We start from the raw sequence: 26,925 nt of genomic DNA, 5'->3' as shown, positions 1-26,925 counted from the left end.
ATCCCGCGCGAGTCACGTGTGCTCTTCGCGGCTGGACTTTTCCAGTGCTGCCCCAGAGTATATATAGGATATAATCGCGATTTCAAGTTCTTTCACCTTTGGGATTCTACTCATTAATTATTGATGCTGCGATTGATTTTTTTTTTTCTATTGCGGGTCGTAGGATCGATGAGTATAGGTTTATTATTGTGGCTGAATTCGATGATCGCATCGGAGGCTAGTAATTGAGACATACAATTCGATTTGCTGTATATGAATTGAGAGGATATTATTATTACGGAATTTCTTATACGATGTGTGCTCGTTGTTTTTACACGTGAAAATATGCACGACGTTAATTGGAGCTTCCGCATTGTTGCAGTTATTAAAAATGAAAAATGTATACTGTAATGGTCGAAACTGTTACATAATAAAACCGGTAGCTACTTCTGAAACGCAGTCATTATAACATAAATCCGCGATGTTACACGACGAGAATACGATAAGATTATCTATAGCCAAGAGTTATGCTATCGATGTGTGATACAGCAATTCTTGTCAGATAAAGCGTTTTATCCCTGTAGGTCATACTCCAAAAAAATGAAATTATTGTAAACATAATAAACAATTCTAAATAAATCGACACTTTTTTTTAATCCTTTTTTTTTTTTTGTTGTCGAAGAAAAGTGCAGGTGACGCGATCCTAAAAATAGCGATTGTACCCACAGACACATTACGTTATAAGTATGCAAAAATCATTCGCAAATGATCGTAAGTATAGAAGCGGCTCCGCAGCAGACGGCTTTTCTCTTAGCGCACGTCAAAAAACGTAAATAATGAACAACGTGGCAACAGTGGCGCCAACCAGTTCGACGCTCCAGTTTAGCGGTCGGCGCAGCGCACCTGCAGTCTCCAGCACTGCAGCTATGCATATATAGCTGTACAAAAGAAATCTGACAAAAACAGAAACCGTAGAGGAGATATACTCCGCTGCTGCTGACGACGACAATAATGAGACTCGTCTGAAACGATGGTGCGAGTAACGTTTCTCCACCCGGACCTGGGTATCGGCGGCGCCGAGAGGTTAGTCGTCGACGCGGCTTTGGCGCTCAAGCAGAACGGCCACGACGTCGATTTCGTTACTAATCATCACGATCCCGAGCACTGCTTCACCGAGACCAAGGATGGAACTTTTAAGGTCACCGTTGTCGGCGACTGGCTGCCCCGACACATCTGCGGCAAATTCTTCGCGTTTTGCGCCTACCTGAGAATGGTAAACAAATAGTTGTTCGTACATGCTTTTTGAAGCACGGTTTGAAATTGTCACTTAATTTGTTTTTGCAGATATGGGCAGCCTTGTACATAATTTTCTGTGCCAACCGTCCTGACGTTGTCTTCTGTGATTTAGTGTCAATATGCATTCCTGTTCTGAAATTAAGGATTCCAACGGTTGTGTTTTATTGCCACCATCCTGACCAAGTTCTAACAACGTATGAAAGTGGACTGAAAAAGCTTTATCGAGCTCCTCTGAATTTTCTGGAGGAGATCACAACAGGCATGGCAGACAAAGTCTTTGTTAACAGCCTTTACACCCAGTCGGTGTACGAGAAAACTTTTAAGAGGCTCAATGCTCAACACACAGAAGTACTGTATCCATCCATAAACACAGCTTTCTTCGATCAAGTACATGTGCTGTCACTGGAGAGAGTTCTGGATAAAAGATTGATGCCTGATATTTGTTTCTTGCTATCCATCAATAGATACGAACGCAAGAAGGAGCTTTCCACAGCTATCGAAGCCTTAGCTGACTTGAAGAGATTCTTAACTCGAGAAGAGTACAACAAAGTCTACCTAATAATGGCTGGTGGTTATGATAAGAGAGTTGAAGAAAATGTTGAATATTATCTAGAATTGATTGGACTTGCTGATGAAATGGGAGTTTCTGACAAAGTGTATTTTTTGAAATCTCCCACAGACATTGAGAAAGTTTCGATCCTTGTGAATTGTGATATTCTAATATACACACCACCCAATGAGCATTTTGGGATAGTGCCTTTAGAGGCAATGTATGCTTCCAAACCTGTTGTTGCTCACAATTCTGGAGGTCCCAAAGAATCTGTTATTGACAGTGTTACTGGTTATCTTGCTGAGAAATCAAATTTAGCTGAAAAGTTATCAACTCTGATTAAAAACAAGCCCCTCAGGCTACAATTTGGTCAAGCTGGAAAGCAGAATTTCAAAGAGAAATTCAGCTTCCAAGCATTTAGTAATAATCTTAACTCTTCAATCCTTGACTTACTTGATAAGAAGAAATCGCGATAGTTTAAGAAAATAGTATTTTTTTAGAAAGTTTATAGGCAAACATTTTTCATAATTTTTTTTTATTGAATGCTTTATCACAAATAAACGAAATATAAACAAATAAATAGACGTTCGACCCCTTTATTTAAGAAAACATCCCTAGATATAACCTGAATTGAGAAAGAATGCTAATATGTTACCGCTTTGGACCAACATCTGTATCAAGAGCTGAAATTCGAAAATATTTAATTAGTAATCAGTCTAGGAACGAATTAAACTCAACAGTGTAATGCGCAAACTTACTCTTTCCATCACACGCGACTATCTTTACTTTGTCCACCATAGCAACCTCCTGAACTTCCCTGAACTCCACATCGTTCAGCATGAACGTCCACACATTGTCACAAAATCTGTATGTGTTCAATTTACCAGCCTAGAATGAACAAACATATTATTAAGTTTAAAACTTAATATTTTTAATAGCAATTTAAAGACAATGTGTATAAAAATAGAAAGCACATTTTTAGGAAATGGGCAGACTTAAAAGTACTTATATTTTGATAAGTTGAATTTATCGACAATAAATCTTACCCTAAAACTAAGCCTTGATTTAACTCTTGTCGCTAGTGCTTGGTTTATAGCTTTATCAAATTGCAATAATACTTTAACTGCTAATCCTGGTGTGATTTGTCCATACTGAAAACATCATTTTATTAAATATAATTATGCATTAACAATATTAACTAACTTGTACTTTGCTTATGAAAGCCGTAAGCGATGAGTGTAAACAAAATAACCTATCATATTATTAACGCAGAAATGAGCAACAAATAAAGCTCGACTTACTTGTATTAACTCGTCCAGACTCTCCTGCAACGTGTTACCTAACGTCGTGTTCCTGTACAATTGATACGACATTTCTAATTCTCTATTAAATTCTTTATTCAAAAAAGAAAACTAATAGTAAAACGTAAATACGAATTGAACGACTACAACTTTAGCCAGGAGTGCTGAAGTACATAGGCATGCATACGAGCAACATATGTGATAAGCTGAGTGAAAGTATACACTACAAAATTTTGTTTCTACTGCAGAGGGCAGCACACGTTCCTTATCTGTGATAATAATATACCTATATATAATTTTAGCAAGGAATCAATTTGATAGATGGCAGCACTTACTTGAATAGAATTTTGTCTGATAATCGCGGAGAGATTATATATACGTATTGCGTTTGTTGGGAATTTCAACATATTTGAAAAATCACTTTAAAAAAATCTATGTTTTAATGCGACTTTATTTGCTATATATATTTCCACTTGTATTCACTACATTATGACCTGTCGTATTCGACTTATCACAAGTACAAATACAACAGTAGAGTATTTTAACACTGTTTATAGCTTGAAATTTTAACTAATGCCATGTTAATCTACTTTGAGTTTATATATGCGTGTAATGAATGAAACTACAATTCAACAGCATCCTTAGTGATCAAGTAATAAATTGCGAGTATACTTATTAAGTATTTTCATTGATTAAAAATAAGATGCAGTATGTAAGTTATAATGATTATATTTTTTTAATTCTGGTGAAATAAAATTTCTTAGATTTAATAATATAAAAAGGTGTATCTTTTTTAATTGAACACTTTGTTGAAATTAGTGCCTCACGAGGAAAAAAATCTGATAATACTGAAATCAAATATATAGATATTGAGAAGACAAAAATTGATTCTGTTGATTTTTATGGCAATGAGAAATATTTATCAACGAGTTTTATTATTATTTTTTTAATGACATTTTAGTGTAATGAAACATTTTTTAGACTTTTATAAAACATTCGGACTAACACATTGAATAAAAAAATATAAGCCTTTTTACTATAAATTTAGTAAATAGAGCTTTCAATTTTATTTGTACCATTTGGTAGATCATGATCTTTTATGATTTTTTTTAACAATGCTTAATGCAACTAAGTATAATTCTTAAACTTCATTCAACTTTGTAATGAGACACTCTCAGTGATTTTTTATTGCAATGATGTAATTTGTGTTAATTAAAAAAGAAAAAATTTCAACTTTCTTAAGTGTAAAACTGTAGAAAAATCAATATACTCTGTTATAATTAACACAATGTAGCAATGTAATATTAGGGTTGGTTTTGTGAAAGGCGACCTAGACCAAATCTATAATATACATTGCCTAAGAAGCTACGTCTCCTTTCATCATAATTACCCTGTAAATTTCAATAATATGCTATATGGAGAGATGATTTAAAAATTAATTAAAGTATATTGCGCATCTTCTCAGCATCACCGATGTGGAACGTCTATTTTTGAGTACGTTATTCTGATTGGTGGTGGTACATACTCTCCACAGTTACACTTTTTCGAACTGACGAAATCAAAGGAGCCAATCCTAGCGTGACAGAGCGGGCAGTGCAACTTGCCTTTTGTCCAGTTTTCCTACAAAACAAATAAATAATGGTTGACAAAGATTAATATAGAAATAATAAAGTATAATTCTGTTGTGTACAATGTGATATCTCAATAACAACTTTCTGATATCAGTATGAAGCAATGATTTTGTAATTGTTTATCACTAGATCTTTATCTGCCCGGTAGGAGAGACTATGTTTATTCTGAGGTCTGTCCGAAAGCGCATCAATAAATTCAACAATCATCAAATGAGAGTCCTAATGATTTCGGAGCAAAGTAATTAAACGAAATCCAGCAGGAAGTTCATCATTATAAAACGATTGTAAAGCGCCCAAAAAGACCGTTACGTAAAAAAATTGCCCGCATAGCGCTAACGTTTCTGCATAAGTCGCATCAGTCGTCTCAAGGACCGAGAACAATAATAAACAGGTCTCTCTCGGTAGCGCAACGTTTGAAATCGTAGAGGACGCAGATTTCGCGCGTAAAGGCCATACTTATAGCACCGCACGCGCGCGCAAAAAAAAAAAAAGAACAACGTAAACTCCGTACCCGATCGACGACCTCGTGTATCCAGTCTGGCATGCTGTCCTCCGCGAGAAAGAGACAGTCCTCGGGAACGTCGCTGTTGCACCTGGTATTTCGCGCACCAACTCCGATCGCCTGTCCGTGAGCCGTGAGGGACGGTGAGGCCTCCTCCGTGAACAGCATAGTGCGACAGCGTTTGCACTTGATCTCCGTGATCTGTGTGTGTGTGTGTGCGTGTGCAACATAGTTTATTACAAGAATAGCGAGAGCGTGGCATCAGGTATATTTTCAAGAGAGCAATGGCGTAACCTAGTTTCGCGAAAACTCACTTTGGCGGGCATTTCGAGGAGCAGAAGAGATCTCTCGTGTAATTACGCAGGTACTGTGTGTCTCTCTCTCTCAGTCGCTTGCGATATTCATGTCAGACTGCAGCGACTCCGTTTCAGAGCTGACCCTTTGTTGACGTTCCTTCCTTTCTACGTGTAGGTATACGCTGCTCGCTCTGCAGGTGAGCGAGGGGGAAGGGGTAATGCTTGTTATTGTTCAACGCGTGTGTATCGACGGCTAGAAGAGCTGAGCTACGCAGCAACTGCAGCAGCAAGCGCAGCGCGAGTACTGCTGGCGATCATCGTTGCAGGCTAAAATGAACCAGCTAGTCCCACGCGCGCACACAGGTTAGAATCGCTCGTGTGTGCGTGTATGTTCATATGTATATATGCATTCGAAGCGGAGCGGAGGTGAAGGGAGCGAGAGAGATAGTTGGAAAATAAAACAGCTGGTCGCGCGACAATATGATATAAACGTGCGCGCCGATGGGCGAAAGCGCGCTGGATTTGAATCGAGATGGAGACGACGCAGACTATGACCAAATTGAGCAGATTCGAGACGTGGTTATGCGTGGCTGGATGGTCCGGAGCTGTGTTTTATTCGATCTACTGCGTTCATCTGTCGACCGATAGATGTGAGTTTGTTTCGATTAACTTTTTATGGGCTCTGAGCCGAATTTCGGAGCGGAAATTATTATTACGTGTTTTGCATGTGCAGATTTTAGAGACTATGATGATGCCTACAGTGATTTCGCACCTGGATGGTCCTTTGTCAAAAGAAAAGTTGATGTCTCAGATGAAGAGTGGAGGATATGGATTCCTCTGATGTTTCAGCTGGTTCCTTGGATTGTTGTGCAAGTTTTCGTTAGTCAGTGCCTTAAAATATTGTGTCATAATAAGGTAATATCCCTATCTTTCACTTGTGAATGTAATGGTCTCTAATAATAATGCATTATTGTATTTTACAGACTTTACTGTGCAGCTGGTACGCAGCATTATCTGTTATATTTTTATGGAATTATTTTGGACTGCTGAGTACGCTCTGCACACTGTTACTACCATGCATTTCCTGCCTTCTGGCTTCGCTGAGAAGCAAAGTTATTTCATGGATAGTTCACACTGCGACATTAGCCCTTATTTACTATGCTAAGGTATCAGATGTGATCTTCAGGGAATGGTTGATGCTGGAGGATGAAGAATATTTTATGCTGACAGCTGCAGTATGCTGGATTCAACTGAGGAGCATCAGCTACAGTATTGACAGCATTGAAAGTTACAAACATATCGATGTTTGGGGTTTCATACAAGATTTGCTACAAAATTTAGCTTACTGTTTGTACTTGCCAACTCTTTTCTTGGGACCAGTAATTCTCTATCAACAATTTCTGGACGGGGTAAGATTTTAACTAAGTATAAATGTGGCCAAGTTTTTAAATTCTTTTTACAATTTACACATGGATTTGGTTTTTCAGGTAAATAAGCCATTCACACAATGGGGTAAAGAGAAATCGCTGAGGATATTTTCTAGTCTAGTCCGCTATACATTTTGGATGTATTTTACACAATTAGCTTTACACTACGTCTACTTCAATGCACTAAGATTCCATCCAGAATTTGTGATAAGCCTCAGACCATGGGCATTTTATGGATTAGGATACTGCATGGGGCAGTATTTTTTGAACAAATATGTTGTCGTCTACGGACTCACTTCTACTGTATGCAGAGCCGAAGACATTGATGCTCCACCTCAGCCAAAATGCATTGGAAGAATACACTTGTATTCAGACATGTGGAAACACTTTGATAGAGGATTATACAAATTTCTTTTGAGGTATGTCGATATTCTGTGGTATAAAAGTTTTTATTCTATTAAATTCATCATTAAAAATAAAGTTATGTTTCAGATATATTTACATTCCCTGCAACCCTAAGTCGGCTATTGGGAAATTTTTTGCCTCAGCTGTGTGCTTCACATTTATATATCTGTGGCACGGCATGCATTTATATATTTTTATATGGGCGTTCCTAAACTTTTTTGGACTGTTTATAGAAACTATGGCGAAGTCTATAAGCGGATTCTTTTACCAAAATATCATAGGTATTTCTATAAGTCCGCAAAATAAACGACGACTGGAATGTATGATTTCAAGTCCGCTTTTAGCTTTGTCTGCTATATCAAACTTTTACTTCTTTGCTGGAGATGAAATCGGACACATGTACATTTACAGAGTTTTCCGAGGTAATATTTTCCTAAAAAATATCAATCAATGCACTGACTTTGAAATATAAGTATACAAAATTATTTTTTCTTTGCAGAGTCTTGGACAGCTACTGCAACACTGTTACTCGCCTTATATGGCTGTTGTCAGACGTCTACAGAAATAAAGCAGTTGGAGAAGGGCAAAGTGTTGAATGAAAGCAAAGATAAAGTTAAAAATAAGATTTTGTAATTTTTCAAGATTTATAGATGTAAGTACAAAATATACATGATTACGCAAAATACATAACTTTTTATAATAAATACGTACGTAATATACGGATATGATCGGTATACTCAATTGACTTAATCTACATTGTACATAGTTATAAGATTCTTGGGCTATAATTTGGTGAAATTGCAGTCAGACTTACTAAAGAAAGTCCTGCATTGTCTTATTAATCTTTAAATTACTTGATAAGAAGAAATTGCAATATTCTGAGTAAATATTTTCTTTCGTGATTTTTTTGATTGACATTTATCACAAATGAAAATATCAGCAAATTAAGCGTTTAAACTTTTCTTTTTGTACTAAAACATCGGAAGATGTAACTTGCATGAATCGTAGAAGAATCACCGCTTCGACGAACCATCTGCGTCAAGAGCTGAAACCAAACAAATTCAAATTATAAATCATTTCATAATAGCGAATAAAATTCACCAATGTAACATAAAACAACTTACTTTTTCCTCCTTCGCACGCAACTATTTTAACTTTATCAACATGAATACTATCGACCCTCTGAGAGTCTCTGAATTCAACGTCGTGCAGCATGAGCGTCCACACGTTGTCGCAGAATCGGTATGTCTTCAAGTTGCCAGCCTAGAACGAATAAAGTTAATAAATGACTTCATTCACACTCAACCGAAAAAGCCACCTTTTACACCTGTCACGGTCCAAAAAATACAAAAGTTACTTAATTGACATCTTACCTTAAAATTGAGCCTCGATTTAACTTTCGTTGTTAGAGCTTGGTTCATAGCTTTGTCAAACTGTAATAACACTTTAACTGCTAATCCTCGGCTTATCTGGTCGTACTAAAAGCATCATTTCATAAAATAATTGTTTAAACAGCGTTAAAATAACCACGTTATTAACGCCGAAGATAAGAACAAGAGATAAAAGCTTACTGCCAATAAATCGTCCAGGGTCTCCTCTAACGTGTTGCCTAACGTTGTGTTTCTATATAATTGGTAAGACATTTCTAACAGCAAATTTAATAACGATCTTAAGTTTAGCGCAAAGCGGTAATTTGTAAGGGTATAGACTACATGTGAGAGTTATGTCGTTTATTTGTAAGGCTGAACCGTTTCCGTTGACTGCAGCGGAAGAACTGACTCAACTGCAGCGATGACGACTGTGAGTGGGCGGAGATATAAGGCCCGTTGCTAGGGTCGGAGAGTGGGAGGAATGGCGGTCGAAGTGGGGAGAATTTGGCAAAGATCAGTGGCGCTGTCTGGTGACAGGAAGCCGAACAAGTACCCTACCCTTATTTTGGTAACAAGCAGGTTGCAGGTCGCAACCTGCTATGTGCCAAAGTCTTCTCATCAAAGAATATAAATAACCTGCTTCATGCATCAGGTATTCTCGATTTGCAAACTTTCTTATGGCAATAGATGTTTGATAATCGTTCGAAGACTTTGCTAGTGCAGAGGAAGCTTACACTTGAAACATACTGCATTGAGCTTCGCAACTTTCCTTGATACACCACAGTACGAGCGGTAACTCAGCAAAAGCAAGTTTCAATAAAAGACGGAAAAATATTTAGATATTTAAATATTTAAAAAATATATATTCAGATGCTCTAAAAGGGCAGTGATAGCATAGTGGATTTTTTCGAAGATGATTGTTCAATAAGCTTTAAACTCGACACGGACGATCGTTACAAACACACTTAGGACTAGGTATCATAAAGTCTAGCCGTTTATCTAATGATTAGGATCGGCGCCAGGTAGCGTAAAATCGAACAAGAGCCCGCCTTCCCCCCCTCCCCCTCCTTTTCCTTACTTAGGCAGTGAGTAGGCTGCAGGTCGCAAACGGCATCAGTTCTTGATCTGCATCCAGAGAGCAAGGAGCAACTAAACTAAAACCATGGATTCGGTAAGCAACAATATTTTATTTAAAATTGAAAATGAGCCTCGAGGACATGCTCCAATCAGACTCCAGATCGATTGGAGCAACCTCTCGGCTCCGAGAATTCAATTTTCAGGCAACACAGGGACGTCTTCAGAGCATCAACAGCAGGGATTACATGCATCGTTCGCAAACTCATGCTACATGAGTATTCCGCCGACATCAGCTATAAGTCCAAATTTCATCCTGGACCAAGGCAATTTTCTCGCTTCAAATTTGGCCTCCCCGTCTATCACGGGGATGTTGGATCCGCAGCTTACACATGCGTATTGCTTGTGTATGCCACCGACACCGGCAGTTAGCCCCGGCTTCATCCAGCAGTACTGCACTCCGGGAAACAAGCCTCTAGGTCAACAGTCCAATCATCAACATCAGCCAAAGACACGAAGAGTTAAGACTAGCCGAAGGGCTAGCCATCAGAAGCCGTATAACAGGGAAATGACTCAGGGACCAAAGCCAAGTTCTACGGAGGACACTTACATCGAAGCTTTACTTCGAGGTATTAGGGCCTCTATGGGCAGTAACGTCATCCCAACGGAGGAGGTGGAACCTCTGCCTGTTCTGACGCCTGATGATCTTCTTGACCTCAGTTTTTAGCAATAAAACCTCACGTGAGATCTCACGCCAAAATCTTATCTAACCAATTTTTTGTTTTTTTACGCGTTTGGCTTGAGATCTCACGTGAGATTTTTCAATAGGGTAATTAATAAGATTATATTTATAATAAGAATAGGTCTTCACACATAATTTTATTGTAAATATTGTAAATAATGTAGATTAATTATTGTAAATAATGTATATTTGTTTAAAGCTACGAAAGTTTAATCGTGTATATATATGTACTTATGAACATTAGGCCGCAATAAATTATACATTTTTAATTTTAATATCTGATTAAATTCTTGATTCATACCCTTTTTACCCTTTTCATCAGTCGCCTTGAAGACTATTCGACAATTTTTTTTTTATTATTCAAATTTATGTTTAATATAGCTATTGTAAATTAACGAATTAACAATATTTTTGCGTAAAACAGTTTTAAAATCAAGTTGAATCTTGTTCTCTGAAAACTTACCGAGATCATTAAGACGCTTAAATTTTCCTTTTAGTTATCGTCTTTTTAAAAAGAACTACTTTAGTCACAAATAGGCGTGACTAAAATGCCTATTTTAGCCACACTGTGCTATAAAGTATTCGTTATAGTTCAGATTATCGTCTATAGTATTAAAAAAAAAAATTATAAGATCATGGGTACTCGAAATCCACTTTTTAGTAACTTCTCTCAATATATTTACAAACAAAATTTCTGAGGTAATAGTGGCTCTAGTTTAATCGGGAACAACTCCACACTCTAAACCTAAAGTTGAAAATCAGGAAGTAAAAAGATTAAAACCTACATTTTAAACTTCATAAGTATTTAAAAGTAAATGGTATCCTCACAGAGAATTAATTGATGGATTTTAATCTTTATGCAAATTAGTTCTACAGATTTACACTTAATTGTAATGCTATCATTTTGAGGATATCAATCACTTCTTAATATTCATAAAGTTTAAAATGTAGGTTTTAATCTTTTCATTTCCATATTTTCAACTTTAGGTTTAGAGTGCATAACGATTTCCTGAATTTCTGCACAATAATATGATAAAACTAGATGAATATTCGATTTTTCAAGCGAAATTCACGTGCCAGCATAACTGCATACTGTATAGCTGTGTATATTACACGTAATGATTCATTCAACGCTATACCGATAATTGTTATTTTTTCATCACGATATGAAAAACGAGCATCACAAATTCAAGTTTTACGTTTAATTACAGCAGTTAGTTTCTTAAGAACTCGGCTAGGCTCGAATCGGGGGTGTGGGTCCGGTCGCCGCCGACAGCGAGCGGGTCTTCCTAGGGCCTAACCCCGGGGTTTCCCCGGAACCTCATTAGCGCTCGGCCTTTGTTGGGCCTTTTTATGGTGTCGCTTACGTGCAGGTCGTCTATGTATATATATTTCTAAGAATTGAGTATCATTTTATTGGTGTCATTAAAATCTTATTAGGATTGCACAAATAACGAATGGCAACAGAATCTTATTAGAAACAAATAAATGATTTATTGTCATAATACATTACGAAAATTTATTTAGAAAGTTTGGAAATTCTCGATTTTGATGATAAATTATTCTTCATACTTATACTATGCTAATTATAAATTAAAGGTAAAGTTCAATCAACATTTTTTATTCAATCTTGAGACATAAATAGGTTTAAAATAAATATTTAAAGAACTTTTTCTTCACAGAATCTTGCAGCCATTATTGTTGTCAGACGTCTAAAGGAGTGAAGCTTGTTGGAGAAGACCAAATTGTTGATAAGTGGAAGGATGAAGAAATTAATAATACAATTTTGTAATTTTTTAGATTTATAGATATAAGTACAAAATATGTATAAAAATACAGACTACATACACTTTTTATAATAAAAAGCTATAAATCGATACATGTATGCAGAGTACGATATCCTACGGTTTCTTAATTATTAATGCATAAGTGACTTACATAAATGTATTCTTACATTGTTTAATTTTATATCAAGAATGCTGTAACTATTACCAAACTGGTTTCACAATTGCTTCTTGTTAGAATAAGGCACGTTTTGTTTATCGTAAAGCATTTGAAAATTTTTCGCGATTAAAATCGCTTTTAGGAATGAAATTGAGCGCAATGGTAAAGTAGAAAAATGACTTGAAAACCTTTCGATAGCTTTGAGGCGTACAATGTATTACGAAAATTAATTTTCGAATTCGTTGCTTGAATATTTGGCAATCGACCAAGTAATCTCGAGTTTATATACATGTTTTTTTTTAGTAATTTTTTTGTAACATAGTATAGTTACTTAGTTTATACTGTTATTTTTATCAACAATTTTTAAAAGAAATTTAAATATAAAGCATGAAAAACAGGCGTCAATGCCAAATCAACTTATTTCTTTCCAGGCTTCTGGAATTGGAAGACAAATTTGAGCCTTTAAAATGAAACATTACAAACTGAGCAAAATTTGTATTTATAAATAATCGAAAATATAAAAAAAAACTACGTGAATAAGGTAAATATTTAACGAACTGAAAATGGAAATTATGTCAGTGTTATTCGACAGACTTTTTGAAGTACCGTGAATCAATCGCATCTCGTAGAAAACTTATAGAATTTTATAAATACATTTTGATTAAAGTGGACAAAGATATCTTTCAAAATTATCTGTAAGTTTTGTAGTAGATCAATGCTGAATATTAAAAAACTTTACTGTAACGCTAACTTATTCAGCTGGAACAGCAATTACAGGCAGTGACTTTGATCCCTCGATAACTCCATTATCTATTTCTAAGAGATTGTTGTCACCACTAGCCAAGAGTAAAATAGTGTGCTGCTTTCCATTTTGTATTAGATTGATGCTCTGTGCTTTATTTCCAAGAAGAGCGATTTTGCTGTTCTTGAGCAATTGCAGCGTCGCCGTGCCGTTGTTGTCGCAGACCTTGACTTGACAGGGTATTATTTTAAGTGTTTGCTCATCGGAATTGGTCGATTCCGTCTGCATTGCTTCTTCCGTTTGGGTGGAATTAGAGGTAGAAAGTAGTTCCTTCAACTCCGAGCTCTGTACTACGTCGCTAGATATAATTTCCTCATTGTCGAGTACAAAGACGCCGTCCTCGGGTTCTTGCTTTGCCGTAAAAATAGGATTATTCATTGCTTCAGTAAAGTTGTCAGGACACTCCTGATACTCGACGACGGTTTCCCCCTGATTCTCGTACGGTTTGGCATTGTCTGTGATTTCCGTGCAAACGTTCTCCTCGCAAGAAAATTGAATTCCGTTGCTGTCTGTGTAGACCTCGTCTTGTGCATAGTTGTAATTCTCGAAATGCAGTGCGCCATTGGAGTCGGTTTGTGCGATGACTACTTCATTGTTTTCAAAACTATTTTCTATTTCAGTCTCGTTATAATCAGTCTTGTTGGTCGTTGGTTTGCTTTTAATTTCGCTGTAGTTTTTCTCGGAAGCTGCGCCAGGCTGATTTCGATACATCCATATGGCATTGTCGATGGCCTGCTGAACGCCGTTTTGTCCATCTTCATTGCAGATCTGCTGCTCGTCCCAGTACTCATCATTCCGCGCGTGAGGTAATACGGATTCTGTGGCTGCTGCAGTTTCGCTAATCATGCTTTCGGAAACGTCTTGCTTTTTTCGGCGGTTCTTGGTTCTTACTTTCTTCGAATCCTCCTCCGAGAGATGAAGCAGTTCTCCGGTTATCGTGAGGACTTTGCCATGACGAGTTTTCAAGTGACGCTTGTAAGTGTTTCTCGTTTTGAATCTGGAAATGATCAATCGATTAGAATATAGAATTTTCGTCAGTTTTTCAAAATCCGATAATTGCAAGCGATACGCTACCTTTGTCCACAGTCTTCGCAACCAAAAGGCGCTTCTCCGGTATGTCTTCTACGATGCTCTCGGAAATGTGACGGGTGTCGGAATTTCTTTCCGCAATCGGCGCAAGTGAAACGAGTTTGATTTTGGTGTATTAACATGTGGTACTTAAGACTGTGCCGCCGTGTGAAAACAGCTCTGCAGATTCGACATTCGTACGGTTTGATTCCGGCGTGACTACGATAGTGCGATACCAAAGTCGTAGGAGCGGTAAAACTACGGGGTGGATCACAAATACGACACTGTAAATTATTTCCTGTTGGATTTCCCTTTTTCCGAATTTTTTCGATCAGTATGAGAGCCATTTCTCTCTCTTCTTTGCTCGTGCCTATGAATTTCGCTTTTCCTTTTGGCTTTGCAGGCACGAAAGCATCCGGGGCAGTGTACGTATCCTCTTTCCACAGCGTCATACCTAATCAACAAATTTTTTGTTTTTATAAATGTGAGCATTTGTAAACTGTAGAAATTTTGCAAATTGACTATTTAAAAGAAAAGAAAGACTCGCTGATAGTCAGAAAATTTATGTATTATTCAACACTACTTAGCCTAACAATAGTAGTAGATGGAGCTCTTGTCCACTAAGATTACGCATTGTTTAGGAAACTTTATGTAAATTTATAGAAATACTGATGAAAAATCAACTCACTTTCTACTTCGTTTTCCTCTGCATCTGTAATTTTGGTTGTGTTCTCCGTGTTGGACAGGGGATCCTTTACACAAACGCCATTACTCTCGACCACCATTAACATGATCTGAAAATTATAAATAGAGCATTAGAGTATTACGTAATTAAGGGTTCGTTTTTATCTTTTTTCGTCATTCCATTTGAAAGTCAGCCTTAATGTTTCTATTCCACGTTCTTATTATTCAAATTTGAAAGGTAACTTAAAAAATGTATCAACTTTCAATAAATTATGCTTACATTCTCATTAGTTGGTGAATTTACAGGTACTTTGTTTGAATTAGACGTGGATTCTTCGTTCGCGTTGTCCTCTTTTACTTGTTCATAATAACTGTGATCTCCCAAGACCTTGACATCCGAAGCTTCCTTCTTTATTTCCTGAACAAGCGTCTCTCGGAGCTCGTTGACTCTGTCCTGACCAGCGTTGCTTTCAAACTCCTTTAAATTAACATCATTCGATAAAATCTTACGCAAGTAATTTGTTGACTTTCCTACTTTAGTATCTTTGTTTTCTTTATTTAGGGTTTCCTTATGGGGTTTCTTAGTCTGCTGAATTTTAGCCTTCTTATTTTGTACAGTTGATTTTGGTTTGGCATATTTAACAGCTGTCGCTGTAAACGAGGCATCTGCACGCACAAAAATTGTTATTTTTATTTCATCTATTGAACGGTATTGTTATAATGATCAACAATTTATTGCATGCGTTTAAACACACATTTAAACGCTGCGTTTCAATAAGAAAATTCATAACTGTGCTTTACTCACAACTCTCTGCGTTATTCTTCAGAAACTCCAAGTGTTCGGCAAGATGCGACTTAATGGACATTCTAGCCCTGCCCTCGCTGGCAAAGCTGGTATAGTTTTGGACACATCCGGGAATCAGCGCACAAGAGTACGAATACTGCCTTTTGAGTTCGTCGCTGCTAAACACGGAAAAGAGCTTGACCAGCTGAGTGGCAGGCATAGTCAGCAGTTGTCCAACGTTAAAAGTGACCTGTTGACTCTTGCGCTTAGGTTCTTTTGGTGGCTTCGCGACCACAGGCTTCACATCCATCTCGAGCTCGCTGAGCTTCTTCTCGGAGTGCAGTGTCTGCGAGGCCACCTCCGCCAGCATGTCCAGCAGAGCTCCTGGACTGTCCCTTCCCATGTTGTCTGAAACGAGAGAAAAAAAGGCGTTAGCAAGCAGAGAAAACGAATTTCAACAGTTATCAGAAGAGTATTCACGAAAATAGTTATGGCAGGTCTATTTTTAGAAATCAAGAGAAACAAAGAGCGATATCGCGAGAGTGAAATGCAGATGAAAAACGCGAGAGAGCCCGAAGATAAATTCGCGGAATTCCTGTTGAATACGACGTGTTTTTTTGCCCTCGGCCAGATAAAACATTATCGATCGAAGAGCGGAGAAAAAAAAAAAGCAGAAGCAGCAGCAGCAGCAGCCGCCAGCGGACGACCGGAGGTAAAAAGACAACGATCTAGACCGCAAAAGAAAAAGGATATAAAGTACTCATAGCGATAGGAAAAAGAAAAAAAAATCGGCGCCGGAAAAGCGCGCTGCCTACAGGAAAACTGCTCGGCCGGTGGACGCCAAGTGAGGTGAAAGCCTCCGTTGTCCACTTGTTGCTCTCTGCATTGCCGGCTAGGTTGCGACATTTGTACGAGCTACTGCCTCCTCTCTCCGCTATACTCTCCTCAGCTCGCGAACTCTCTTCTCCTCTTCCTCAACTTCCACCTCGTGCACCTTCTCCTACAGCGCGAGAAACACCGATCCTCTCTTTCGCTGCGATGTAGACGACAGCAGCAGCAGCAGCAGCCGCGCGCGAACACACACACACGCGCGCGCGCAAGTGTGTGCGTGCGCGAAATCCTTTGTCAAACTCGTCGTAGCGCGCAGACGCCGTCAGCGTGGAAATGCGCAAAAAAGGCCGCTAAATTTCTCTCCCTCTATATCCTCTATCTTTCTCTCTCTCTCTCTTTATCTTCGAAGCGGCGTCAGCTCGATGCAGCAGCAGGAGGGAAGGATTTTCCTTCTTCCAGCAGGCGCTGGACTAGGTCTATCGTTACTACAACTACGGCTACTGTCTGGGAGAAAGGTGGCCGTCGCGGCGCGCCGCACATCGGAATGCTTCCTGCTAGCCGTCGATGGCTACTGCTCCGCGGCGACGGCGGCTTCTTGTTGTTGCCGATGCTGCGACAACGCCCGCGAGAGAGAGAGATATATATATATATATATATATATATATACACTTTATTCCGGTTCACCGATGCAAAATCACACTGTTCTCCCCGTAGACGAGCTAACACTATGTTGTATCGCAGTCCGTATATATCGCGGAGGCGGCAGCTTTGACGTCTGCGAGTACACACACGCAGCAGAGCAGTAGGACTGAGCAACAGCTCGGCCAGTGCGCGGCGCGGCGGTAGCAGTAGGTAAGCAACACTACACAGACAAGATGACCGCGGAGAGAGAGAGAGAGAGAGGAGCGGCGTCAAACTAGCAGACGCCATCGCGCGAGCGCATATACATGGAGAATATATATAAGAGGGACGCGCAGCAGACGGATTTTCGAGTAAACGGAAGCTCGTGGAGGTGGAATTATCGCGAGGAAGCCTCGGGAAATGGCTGGGAAACCGCTGATTTTTCGCCGGAAAAAAAGGCGCGCTCTCGATCGCTCGCTCTCCACCACGCGGTCTTTTATACATATGCACATACGTACTGCTGCGCAGGTTATTATTCTTTTACTTCGCTCACCTCTGTCGTAGTAGCTGTAGCTCGGAAGGACGCAGTGCTGTCCCTCGCCGATCCTCGCGCTCATCCTGATGATACAGATTTTCCAGGAATCCTAGGCCAGAGAGATACGGTATACGCACAGCGTCCGCCGCGTGTTTTCGTGGCGATCTCGGATCAGCGCGCCGTCGTCTGTATTTTGTCTCTCCGGTGCTATAGCTCTCTCTCTCTCTCTCTTACTCTGGTGGTGGTAGTAGTGTATAGCTCTATCCTTGTCGCGACTGCGCGTCCATGATATCGCGCACAGCCCAGAATGCGGGATATATTATGTCAAGTTTCGCTGCCACCACTGCCGGGAAAAGCAGTGATGGAGAGAGAACTCGCGCAGACGCCGTTCACCTCCTCCGCGCCTTCGCTCGTCGAGTCGTCTCTCGCTGTACCTATATATATATACTCGCTCCTATGTATACTTATATGTATACATGTATAATGTTGTTGTTGGGGAGAGTTTACTGATTTTGTTGATACTTATATATCGAAGAAGTTATTGCTGATGTATTACGTTTGTTATGATTTATATGACGCTTTGGGGCGAGGTTGGAGCTTTCTTTTATTTTTGGGAGCAGAAGGATTTGGAATGTACCTATATAGTCTGCTGGTATTTTTCGGAGCTTATACTTATGCTTCTGCAGCGGAAATAATGCAAGGTTTCTCCGGGCGATATATGATGATTATGCACTGCGCTATAAGCCGCGACATGATTTTGTAGACTTTGGCGGTGTCGACAATTCGTTTTTTCAATGTCTGATGTGGAGACGAAAATTTTAAAATTTCGCGTATTCATTAGCATAATGTAAACATTGTAATCGCATACGATGATTAAAATCAAATTTTCGAGCTCAGAGGCGTGAATTTTTGACGATCAGTCGATCGACTCTACTCGGTACACGATATATTGTTTAAAAAAAAAAAAAAAAACAACCGGTTCGAGTAGCTAAATAATAACTTATAAGCAGTCAGGCAAGCTTTTGTCAACTTTATATACTATAGAGTTTTCGAAAGACTTGCCGGGGACACCGCGATTGGGTATATAATACCTGCTCCGATTATCGAGAGAGTAGAAAGAGAGAGATATAGCGCCCGGAGATGACGTAGGCAATACAGCGCAGCTGCTGCTGTCTACAAGAGAAAACATTATTCAGTTGCCATTGCCACCTCATCGCGATGATGTTTTAGGGGAAAAAATATAGCGGACGTGTATACGCATCGTGGATATTCGCGAATATCTGGTCGACAATAAGGTTTCGTTAGTTCTTTAAGTGCATCGCAAACTAATCGCGATGAACCTTCAACTCTGTATCCTCGGCTTCGTCCTTCTCGTCTCTCAGGCGCAATGTATTATGTGGTACATGGAGCCGAACACGCAGAAATGCTTGAAGGAAGAGATTCAGGGAAACGTTCTGGTGAACGGCGAGTACGAGGTTTCCGAGGTTCCCGGCCAGAAGATCAATTTTTTGGTAATTCAAGGCTTTTTTCTCCGTAAATATAGCTAATCGCGTCGCGTTCAGGTTATGTAAACTAACCTTCAATATGCTTCAAGATATATCTTTACGATTAAATTCGACCTATTAGACACGGTTTTTTAAATTCTGTTTTCAAAATGCATACGAGTTTCGTTAAATGTTGTGAAATCCGATTTGTTCTTAGACGAGGGACTCCAAGGGACACATTCTCGCTCAGAAGGATGATATACAGCAAGGAAAGCTGTCTAAATTTTCATTTGTTACGGAAACATATGATACCTTTGAGATCTGCTTTACTTCCCATGTATCGCCACGTAAGGCCAACTACTTAGTTGTATTCATTTTCCGTACAGAAATCATCAATGGCTATTGTACATGTTGTACATTTTTTACAGATGAACGAGGCATGAGGCAAGAAGTTTCGTTAAACGTCAAGAAAGGCATTGAAGCTAAAAGCTACGAGGGTGTAAGTACAAATGATATACGCAGTTACTAGTGGATATTATCTCGAGTATAAGTTACCAGTTTATTTTCTAAACTTTTCCATTTCTTTTATGTGGCTTTTATGGGCGAGCAGGTTTCGGTAAAGTCACTCTGATATTGTGTTGATATACACAGCATGTTTTATAATGTTTTACTTAAACAAATTTTTTTGTTTCAAAAATTCCCACAGCACTAATAAATTAATGTAATTTTATTGACATGTCCCTGTGCATGACTCACAAATTGTTTATATTTTATTCACTTACACGCAACTAAAGACAATCATTACAATTGCGCCTACATGTTTTAGTCAAGTTGAAGCTATTTTCTTTTAATTACGTATCTGGCATACATTTTTTTATTATGCAACTTCAAAAATATTCAAATATAACACTGTTTCAATAGATCGGCGAGGCAGCTAAGCTGAAACCAATTGAAGTAGAACTCAAACGATTGGAGGATTTGTCAGAAGCCATTGTACAGGACTTTGCTAGGATGCGTAAGAATGAAGAAGAAATGAGAGATACAAATGGTAAGCAAATTAAAAGTTACGTTACATTCAGATTAAATCTCAATTCCTTTCTCATACCAAATGTCATTTTCCATTTTCAGAGGCAACAAATTCTCGCGTTCTGTACTTCAGCATATTTTCGATGCTCTGTCTGTTAAGTTTGGCTACTTGGCAAGTCTTTTATTTAAGACGTTTCTTCAGAGCAAAGAAACTCATCGAGTAGTACACTTTGTGTACAACTCACAAACTGGAGCTGTGTCCAAGTATTTAAATGCTTGGTTGAATGTCGGTCGTTTCATCGAGACCTATTATGTCATTTGTTAATGAAGTGATTTATTTTGGGAGATAATTTGGTAAGCAAATCAAATGACTGCATATTGATGCGTCATGTAAATTTGGACCAAGGAGTTGAGTTCGTCAGATAATGTAATGAATTTTTGTACAATCTACTTAGCTTATTCAAAATAAGATAAATTGTACAGTAATTTAAACTTAATATTTTTTCATTCAGGTCAATTTAATTTACACTGCAATAAAATACTTCTCACATGATGTACATTATGAATAGAAAAGAATGACGATCAATATTTTTTCGTGGTAACGTAAGGATTTTCAAAAACATTGCTAGTATTTTTTTGTAAATATGAATCGTGTACCATCCAATCCTTTTCAAGGTTAAAGTACTGATAAAAAAAATCAAAATATCATTTGTAAATACATGTCACGTGTATTTTTCAGAAAATATTCAAACTAGTTTTCCCGTAGTACATTGGATCGCCGTAATTACTATTATAATAGATCTGCATCATATATGTTTTACATTCAGATCTTGTACCTATCATACTTTTCTGTAAGGTTGTGTTATATGCATACTTCAAAATAAAACAAGTTTGAGTTATAATCCAACGACTTGTTCAAAAGCTTTCCCAAGAAAATTCACTCTATAATTTACTCTATGCTCATGCCCTTTTCTGTAGACTTTTCACGTGTATATAGTTCTTTGATCTCGGTTTAGGAAGGTCGACATAATAAAACAGACTGTATTGTTTGAATTTTCAAATACTAAACTTTATTTCTTCTTTACGCGAGTGAAAAAGCCACTCAAAAATGAGGATCCTTCGAAAATGCTAAAAATAAGGAGAAAAATGTTCTCTTCTAGTATCGATGCACCGAGGTGTTTAGCCGTGAGCTATAAATAGAACATACCGTTGGGTTGGTGCACAGATGCTGCTACATTTTTCACTGGATAGGGTACGTTATAGTCTACCCCCGAGGCTTCTGATGAATTTTCATTTCGAAAAAGTCAACATTCCATCGCATCGCCCGTGTCCAAGCTACGAAGATGAGAGTCGAGCCAGCTCAAATCGAAAGCTATATGATCGCACGCTGCGCGAAGCGCTAAGCAAGATTTTCCGAGAGCGCTGTTTCTCCAGCGCTCAGGTCCAGGAATTCGTTCGCAGCCTCACATATAAGTACGAGAACTACGCAACCAAACTGCAGATCCTAGAGCAGGAGCCGTGCTTCAGCAACTTATGGGATGCAGAAAGGATGTTCAGTCAGTATAGAGAGCTGTCACTCTTGTGGATCGCGGTCATCGCCGATTATTTTCGCTCATCAGTCGGTTTTTTCATTTTTATTTAGTCTTTTCAGGATAAATTCAAGATGATTCGATTAGAAGTTGAGGAACTTGATTTTTATCGAATTAGTGAAACTAAAATTTTTGACGAGGGTTTGTGCAACAGATGTCTTTGTAAACTTACCTTTGTAAGGTACAGCCGATTCCTCACTCAGATCGGAGTCCCACAAACGACAGATCAATGTCGCCAATATTGTAAGAAATTAATTTTATTATACTAGCGATTTTAGACGAAGCTGCAGGCCAAACCAGGCAGTTTTAGCATTGTTAGCACACCACTATATCTAGACTTGGCAGGCAATATTGTTACGAGGTAAATGGAAAAGTGCCTATGCGCCACCTATTGTCAGCTTCCACAGACATATATGGAGAGTTTAAGCGGGGACCAAAGGGCCAGTCCAACACTGCTTTGATATATTCACAAATTTTGAGATTCCCGCGACATATTTTCTTAATTCTCACTTTTTGACGTTAGGAATTAAAGCATACGCTGACATTGCGCGGTAAAACGAAGAGCCAATCAGCGAGCGAATAAAATGATTACCATGTCTTTTTTAGTGTGTAGTATCTCTTCAGATTCTCGCGCTAATCGAGAGCGTAATCGACTTTTAGTACTCTTTTACTCGAAAACAAATCCTTTATCAAAAAATCTTATAAGAACATTTTCAATATTAAATCATATAAAGAATCCAAAAAACTGTTTTTATGTTGAAGTTTTTGGGAAAAAAACATAATTTTGTTGAATATTAACAATTAATTTTTTAATAACAAATTACCTGACCACTTTTGGGCATTCCACCCACGAAATTCTTGTTCAGGAGGCAAAAATACATAGAAAAGAGATTACACCTAGATTACAGAATACAGCGTGAGCTTCCGTGAAAACGTGTCATAACGTCAGAAAGGTTGGGTTCCCGTACAGAAGATTGACCCCATATACGGCATGGATCGTGAAGTTTATCTTTGAATGTGGGCGGTTTTTGTAAGAACGTCGTTCGATGTAGCGAGTCAGAAGTACAAAGCATGCTTGGATAGACTTTTCGTGACAAGTTCACAGTTCTTCCCAGCCGAAAAGTATTCAAACGCAAAGAAAAATGTGAGTAGCGAGGTTAAGTGCTTCCGGCATTTTAGCGTTTGTTATGGCGATTATATCGATTAACATATAGGGAAAATTAACAGTTAATAAATGCGAATTTTTGCTCATTAACTCTGAGACTTATGTTAATCCAATTACTTAATCGTCTTTTTCGTTGTTATATCCAAATTGATCAATTAAATGATGCAAGGTAATATTACGAATTTTCAGGCGCAGCTCTATATTGATTACTCTTTTCGTATTTGCATCCCTTACCTCGGCTGAAGATTATTACAAACTATTGGGTGTTGAGAGAACAGCTGATCAGCGAGACATCAGAAAAGCATTCAAGAAGCTCGCGGTTACTGAACATCCCGATAAGAAGACTGTGAGCTTTTTACTTGTGATGTTTTGTATTTTCTTAGATGTTCACTGAATCAGTTATTTATTGTAGGATGATCCTGAAGCACATGAAAGATTTATCAAGTTAACAACGGCGTACGAAGTGCTAAAAGATCCTGACTTAAGAAAGAAGTATGATTTGTACGGAGAGGAAGGCCTGGATGATTCCAAAAGGCGTAGCAATTATCATTCATACACGTATTACCAGAATAATTTTGGAATCTACGATGATGACCCTCAGATCATAACATTAAATAGAAATGATTATTGTAAGTTGTACCTTATCTATTTGCTGTTACAGCCTCAAATTAATGAATACTTTCTTTTTAGTTGACAGTGTAACTGAGTCAGAAAAGATGTGGTTTGTCAATTTCTATTCGCCACAGTGTAGTCACTGCCACCATTTAGCTCCGGTCTGGAGGAAAATAGCCAAAGATCTTGAAGGAGTTATTAGAGTTGGTGCAGTCAATTGCGAAGACGATTGGCATCTCTGTTCTCAAGTTGGAATACAGTCTTACCCAACGTTGATGCATTATCCACCAGTAATGATCATTTTGTCTCTAAATATTATTTTTTTCTCTGTAAATATAAACTACTATTTACAAAGTTCATCAATGTCTTCTTTAGAATTCAAAACAAGGCGTGAGATATAAAGGTGAAAAATCTTATGAGGAAATAATGCGGTTCGTCTTGGATAAAATAGATGCTGATATTCGCGAAATCAGTAAATCAGTTTGGAACCTTCTATTTGAGGGTAATGATAAATCAATTGAAAACCCAGTATTGATTTTCGTCTGTGGCGAAAACCGTTATTGTTTTACAAAGGATGAGAGATTAAGAATTGCTGCTATATTTGTAAGCATGGATTATTTAAATTCTTTGGATTTCAAGGTTTCAATACTTGTTAACACTTTATTTTTATAGGACGAAATGGTGGATGTAAAAGTATTCCATTGTAAGGATAATGATTGTGGTAGCGTACTTTCAGATTCCACTGGTGTTGTGTATTTACCACCTCCAAACGATGCAAATTTTAAACCTGTGTTATTTGAAGATGTTTTGGAAGTAGAAGATCTAGTCAAAAAAATTTTAGAACAGCTCCCAGAACCTCAAGATATTAATGACGATCAATTTGAGGTGAACGATTATTTTACGTAAGCTATGTATGTACTATAAGATTCAAGTAATAATTAATGGCATATTCAACGCAGGATATTCTGGACGACTTAAAAAGGAAATCCAACGACGGATGGTTAATTTGTTTTTACATCGGTCACGCTACAGATTTCGACGTTTTGTTAAAGCATTTGCCTAGTATTTTAAAAGACGTGAATTTAGGTAAGAGAAAGGTACATCGCAATAATTATCGTGATGAAGAAAATTATTAATTTGTAGTAATATTGCAGCAAAAATCAATTGCGGTCGGTACTCAACTTTATGCAAGAATCTTAATGTCAATCATTACCCTGCCTGGGGTGTTCTGAAACCTGGTGGAGCATTTGAATTGAGTCACGGAAAAAACACAATGAACGACGTTGCTAACTTTGCCAAGAGTAGTTTGAAAGCACAGAATGTTTGGGCTCTTTCCGCGCAAAAGATACACGATATTTTAGGCAGACAAAACGGTAGGCACAGATCAATTTATTCTTCTAAAACAACGGACATAGAAAAAGAGATCTTTGCATAACGAGACACGAACTTTTTTCTTTAGGTGAAGTATGGTTTCTCGATTGGTACGCACCGTGGTGTCCGCCTTGCATGAAATTCCTTCCCGAAGTTCGAAAAGCGTCGTTAGAATTCGACTCGTCAGTATTACATTTTGGAACCGTGGACTGCACAACCCATGCCGAAATTTGCAGGCAGTACAATATCAGATCTTATCCTACGGCTATGCTTGTGAACGGCAGTACTACGCATCATTTCTCGACTCAAAGAACGGCACCTCACATTGTGGAATTCATCAATGAGGCTATGAACCCAACGGGTAAACATTTTTCTAAGAATCTTACATACTTACGTGTAAACACAATCATTTTTAACAATGAACTACTTTCAGTGATACATCTAACATCCAACAACTTTGACAAAAAGTTAGGTAAAAAGAGGGGTAGACATTTGTGGGTAGTGGACTACTTTGCACCTTGGTGTGGACCATGTCAGCAATTAGCACCAGAATGGACACAAGTGGCCAAGGCGCTCAAACCTCTTTCTAATGTTAAAATTGCCAGCGTCGATTGCGAGGCACAAAAATCCGTGTGTCAGGCGCAAAGCATCCGCAGTTATCCCACAATCAGGCTTTATCCAATGGGTTCGGAAGGATTGAACTCAGTTGCGTAAGTAGTGCGATTGCTCACATCAAAGTCATGCTTTCTTTCTGCTGAGTAGCAATATTTATGTATTTATAGATTGTACAACGGGCAGAGGGATGCCACGTCACTGTTGAAGTGGATTACGCAGTTTTTGCCAGTGAAAGTGCAAGATCTGAACGATCACAATTTAGAAAAGTCTGTATTGAAGACCGACGATATTGTGTTGGTCGATTACTATGCGCCGTGGTGTGGTCACTGCATTATTTTGGAGCCTCAATTTGCAATAGCTGCGCAGGTAAAAACATTGCTCATCCTCTCACAAATAATCCATCTGCCAATGGATTAACGTTATCTGAAACGAAATTTCAGCTTCTGGAAAACAAAGTACGCTTCGCAAGGCTGAACTGCGACCACTATCGCTACTACTGTGGACAAGCCGGTATACGGGCTTATCCGACGCTGAAGCTGTACTCGACGAGGCAACATCGAAACAGTTTGCAGGATGGAATAAGGATCAAAGCTTCCACGGCCGAGAGCATAAGAGACGAAGTTCTGGCGCTTCTGCCAAAGCGAGTCAGGCAGGATCGCGATGAGCTATAATGAAATATTAATTTAGGTGCCTTAAATAGATACATTCTAGACCAATGCGAAGAAAAGTGGACAGTTGCGTCGAAGCCGGCCAATTTAGCCCGAGATATTTTTAAATGACTTTATTGTGATATTTGTGGCTAGAAGCTCCAAGATTTCCAGTGGGTGTATTTCCGAGCATTCGTTTCTCCCTACGAGTATAATTTAGGATATCGTATGACAAAGACGATTGTTGATGATCGTTGAGATAGATAATTTATATATCTACGTACACGTATACTATTGTAATCGAACAAACACGAACTAGCGTAACCATAATCATTGAGATCTTGCCGAGAACGACATTCCGCTCAAATGTTTTATATACTTTCTTTACAATCTCTCAAGAATCTCGATGCCAGTGATATTAACGATTTTTATAACGACTTTTTTAACCAATACACTTTTGTATCGAAACAGCTAAGAAGAAAAAAAACGCAACAATAAATTCTCAAGCAACGACAAAATTTGGTATCCGTTTCGTCACCCTCCTTTGCATGGATCCGCGCTGAGAAGCGTGACG

General features: G+C 38.4%; 8 protein-coding genes across 11 annotated transcripts; 4 read left to right on the top strand and 4 right to left on the bottom strand.

Moving 5' to 3' along the window:
• Positions 1–442: 442 nt before the first annotated feature.
• Positions 443–2,474, top strand: LOC100122589 (alpha-1,3/1,6-mannosyltransferase ALG2). The gene is made up of 2 exons (XM_001607260.6): positions 443–1,252; positions 1,324–2,474. The coding sequence occupies exons 1-2, from the start codon at positions 1,010–1,012 to the stop codon at positions 2,299–2,301; spliced, it is 1,221 nt and encodes a 406-aa protein (XP_001607310.2). The 5' UTR covers positions 443–1,009; the 3' UTR covers positions 2,302–2,474.
• LOC100114499 (transcription initiation factor IIA subunit 2) lies at positions 2,344–3,365 on the bottom strand. Its single transcript, XM_001607283.6, has 4 exons — positions 3,127–3,365; positions 2,872–2,976; positions 2,584–2,713; positions 2,344–2,508 (listed from the first exon to the last, which is right to left on the bottom strand). The coding sequence occupies exons 1-4, from the start codon at positions 3,196–3,198 to the stop codon at positions 2,477–2,479; spliced, it is 339 nt and encodes a 112-aa protein (XP_001607333.2). The 5' UTR covers positions 3,199–3,365; the 3' UTR covers positions 2,344–2,476.
• Positions 3,366–3,559: 194 nt separating this feature from the next.
• On the bottom strand, positions 3,560–5,935 carry LOC100217359 (uncharacterized). Its single transcript, NM_001142692.1, has 3 exons — positions 5,574–5,935; positions 5,269–5,460; positions 3,560–4,746 (listed from the first exon to the last, which is right to left on the bottom strand). The coding sequence occupies exons 1-3, from the start codon at positions 5,583–5,585 to the stop codon at positions 4,594–4,596; spliced, it is 357 nt and encodes a 118-aa protein (NP_001136164.1). The 5' UTR covers positions 5,586–5,935; the 3' UTR covers positions 3,560–4,593.
• On the top strand, positions 4,962–8,503 carry LOC100122613 (protein-cysteine N-palmitoyltransferase Rasp). 2 transcript variants are annotated; one of them, XM_032599316.1, is made up of 7 exons: positions 5,115–5,623; positions 5,731–6,205; positions 6,289–6,470; positions 6,539–6,964; positions 7,043–7,401; positions 7,475–7,809; positions 7,887–8,503. In XM_032599316.1, exons 2-7 carry the CDS (start codon positions 6,088–6,090, stop codon positions 8,018–8,020), a joined length of 1,554 nt encoding a protein of 517 aa, XP_032455207.1. In that variant the 5' UTR covers positions 5,115–5,623; positions 5,731–6,087; the 3' UTR covers positions 8,021–8,503. The 2 variants fall into 2 exon arrangements, with proteins under 2 accessions (XP_008214801.1, XP_032455207.1); XM_008216579.4 differs by having other exon boundaries at positions 4,962–6,205; positions 7,887–8,110.
• On the bottom strand, positions 8,008–9,160 carry LOC100122626 (transcription initiation factor IIA subunit 2-like). The gene is made up of 4 exons (XM_001606188.5): positions 8,959–9,160; positions 8,761–8,865; positions 8,512–8,650; positions 8,008–8,432 (listed from the first exon to the last, which is right to left on the bottom strand). The coding sequence occupies exons 1-4, from the start codon at positions 9,028–9,030 to the stop codon at positions 8,401–8,403; spliced, it is 348 nt and encodes a 115-aa protein (XP_001606238.1). The 5' UTR covers positions 9,031–9,160; the 3' UTR covers positions 8,008–8,400.
• Positions 9,161–12,357: 3,197 nt separating this feature from the next.
• On the bottom strand, positions 12,358–18,259 carry LOC100678227 (zinc finger protein 37 homolog). 2 transcript variants are annotated; one of them, XM_003428131.4, is made up of 6 exons: positions 17,861–18,259; positions 15,877–16,263; positions 15,352–15,737; positions 15,076–15,181; positions 14,394–14,841; positions 12,358–14,316 (listed from the first exon to the last, which is right to left on the bottom strand). In XM_003428131.4, the coding sequence occupies exons 1-6, from the start codon at positions 17,922–17,924 to the stop codon at positions 13,269–13,271; spliced, it is 2,439 nt and encodes an 812-aa protein (XP_003428179.1). In that variant the 5' UTR covers positions 17,925–18,259; the 3' UTR covers positions 12,358–13,268. The 2 variants fall into 2 exon arrangements, with proteins under 2 accessions (XP_003428179.1, XP_003428180.1); XM_003428132.5 differs by lacking the exon at positions 17,861–18,259 and adding an exon at positions 16,671–17,545.
• Positions 18,260–18,977: 718 nt separating this feature from the next.
• On the top strand, positions 18,978–21,254 carry LOC100114539 (transmembrane emp24 domain-containing protein bai). 2 transcript variants are annotated; one of them, XM_016989975.3, is made up of 6 exons: positions 18,999–19,353; positions 19,544–19,673; positions 19,755–19,825; positions 19,937–19,942; positions 20,248–20,374; positions 20,455–21,254. In XM_016989975.3, the coding sequence occupies exons 1-6, from the start codon at positions 19,177–19,179 to the stop codon at positions 20,574–20,576; spliced, it is 633 nt and encodes a 210-aa protein (XP_016845464.1). In that variant the 5' UTR covers positions 18,999–19,176; the 3' UTR covers positions 20,577–21,254. The 2 variants fall into 2 exon arrangements, with proteins under 2 accessions (XP_001607364.1, XP_016845464.1); XM_001607314.5 differs by lacking the exon at positions 19,937–19,942 and having other exon boundaries at positions 18,978–19,353.
• A 1,622-nt stretch (positions 21,255–22,876) lies between these two features.
• Positions 22,877–26,869, top strand: LOC100122660 (dnaJ homolog subfamily C member 10). The gene is made up of 12 exons (XM_001606219.5): positions 22,877–23,085; positions 23,296–23,452; positions 23,519–23,735; positions 23,797–24,008; positions 24,094–24,321; positions 24,391–24,603; positions 24,678–24,804; positions 24,873–25,091; positions 25,178–25,450; positions 25,523–25,799; positions 25,872–26,070; positions 26,145–26,869. Coding segments are annotated over exons 1-12 (2,355 nt in total). The 5' UTR covers positions 22,877–23,083; the 3' UTR covers positions 26,376–26,869.
• Positions 26,870–26,925: the final 56 nt, after the last annotated feature.

The sequence above is a fragment of the Nasonia vitripennis genome, chromosome 4 (assembly GCF_009193385.2).
Source record: "Nasonia vitripennis strain AsymCx chromosome 4, Nvit_psr_1.1, whole genome shotgun sequence".
Taxonomy (NCBI): Eukaryota; Metazoa; Arthropoda; class Insecta; order Hymenoptera; family Pteromalidae; genus Nasonia; species Nasonia vitripennis.
Note: the sequence above shows the minus strand (reverse complement) of the source record. Positions and strands in the feature narration are given on the sequence as shown.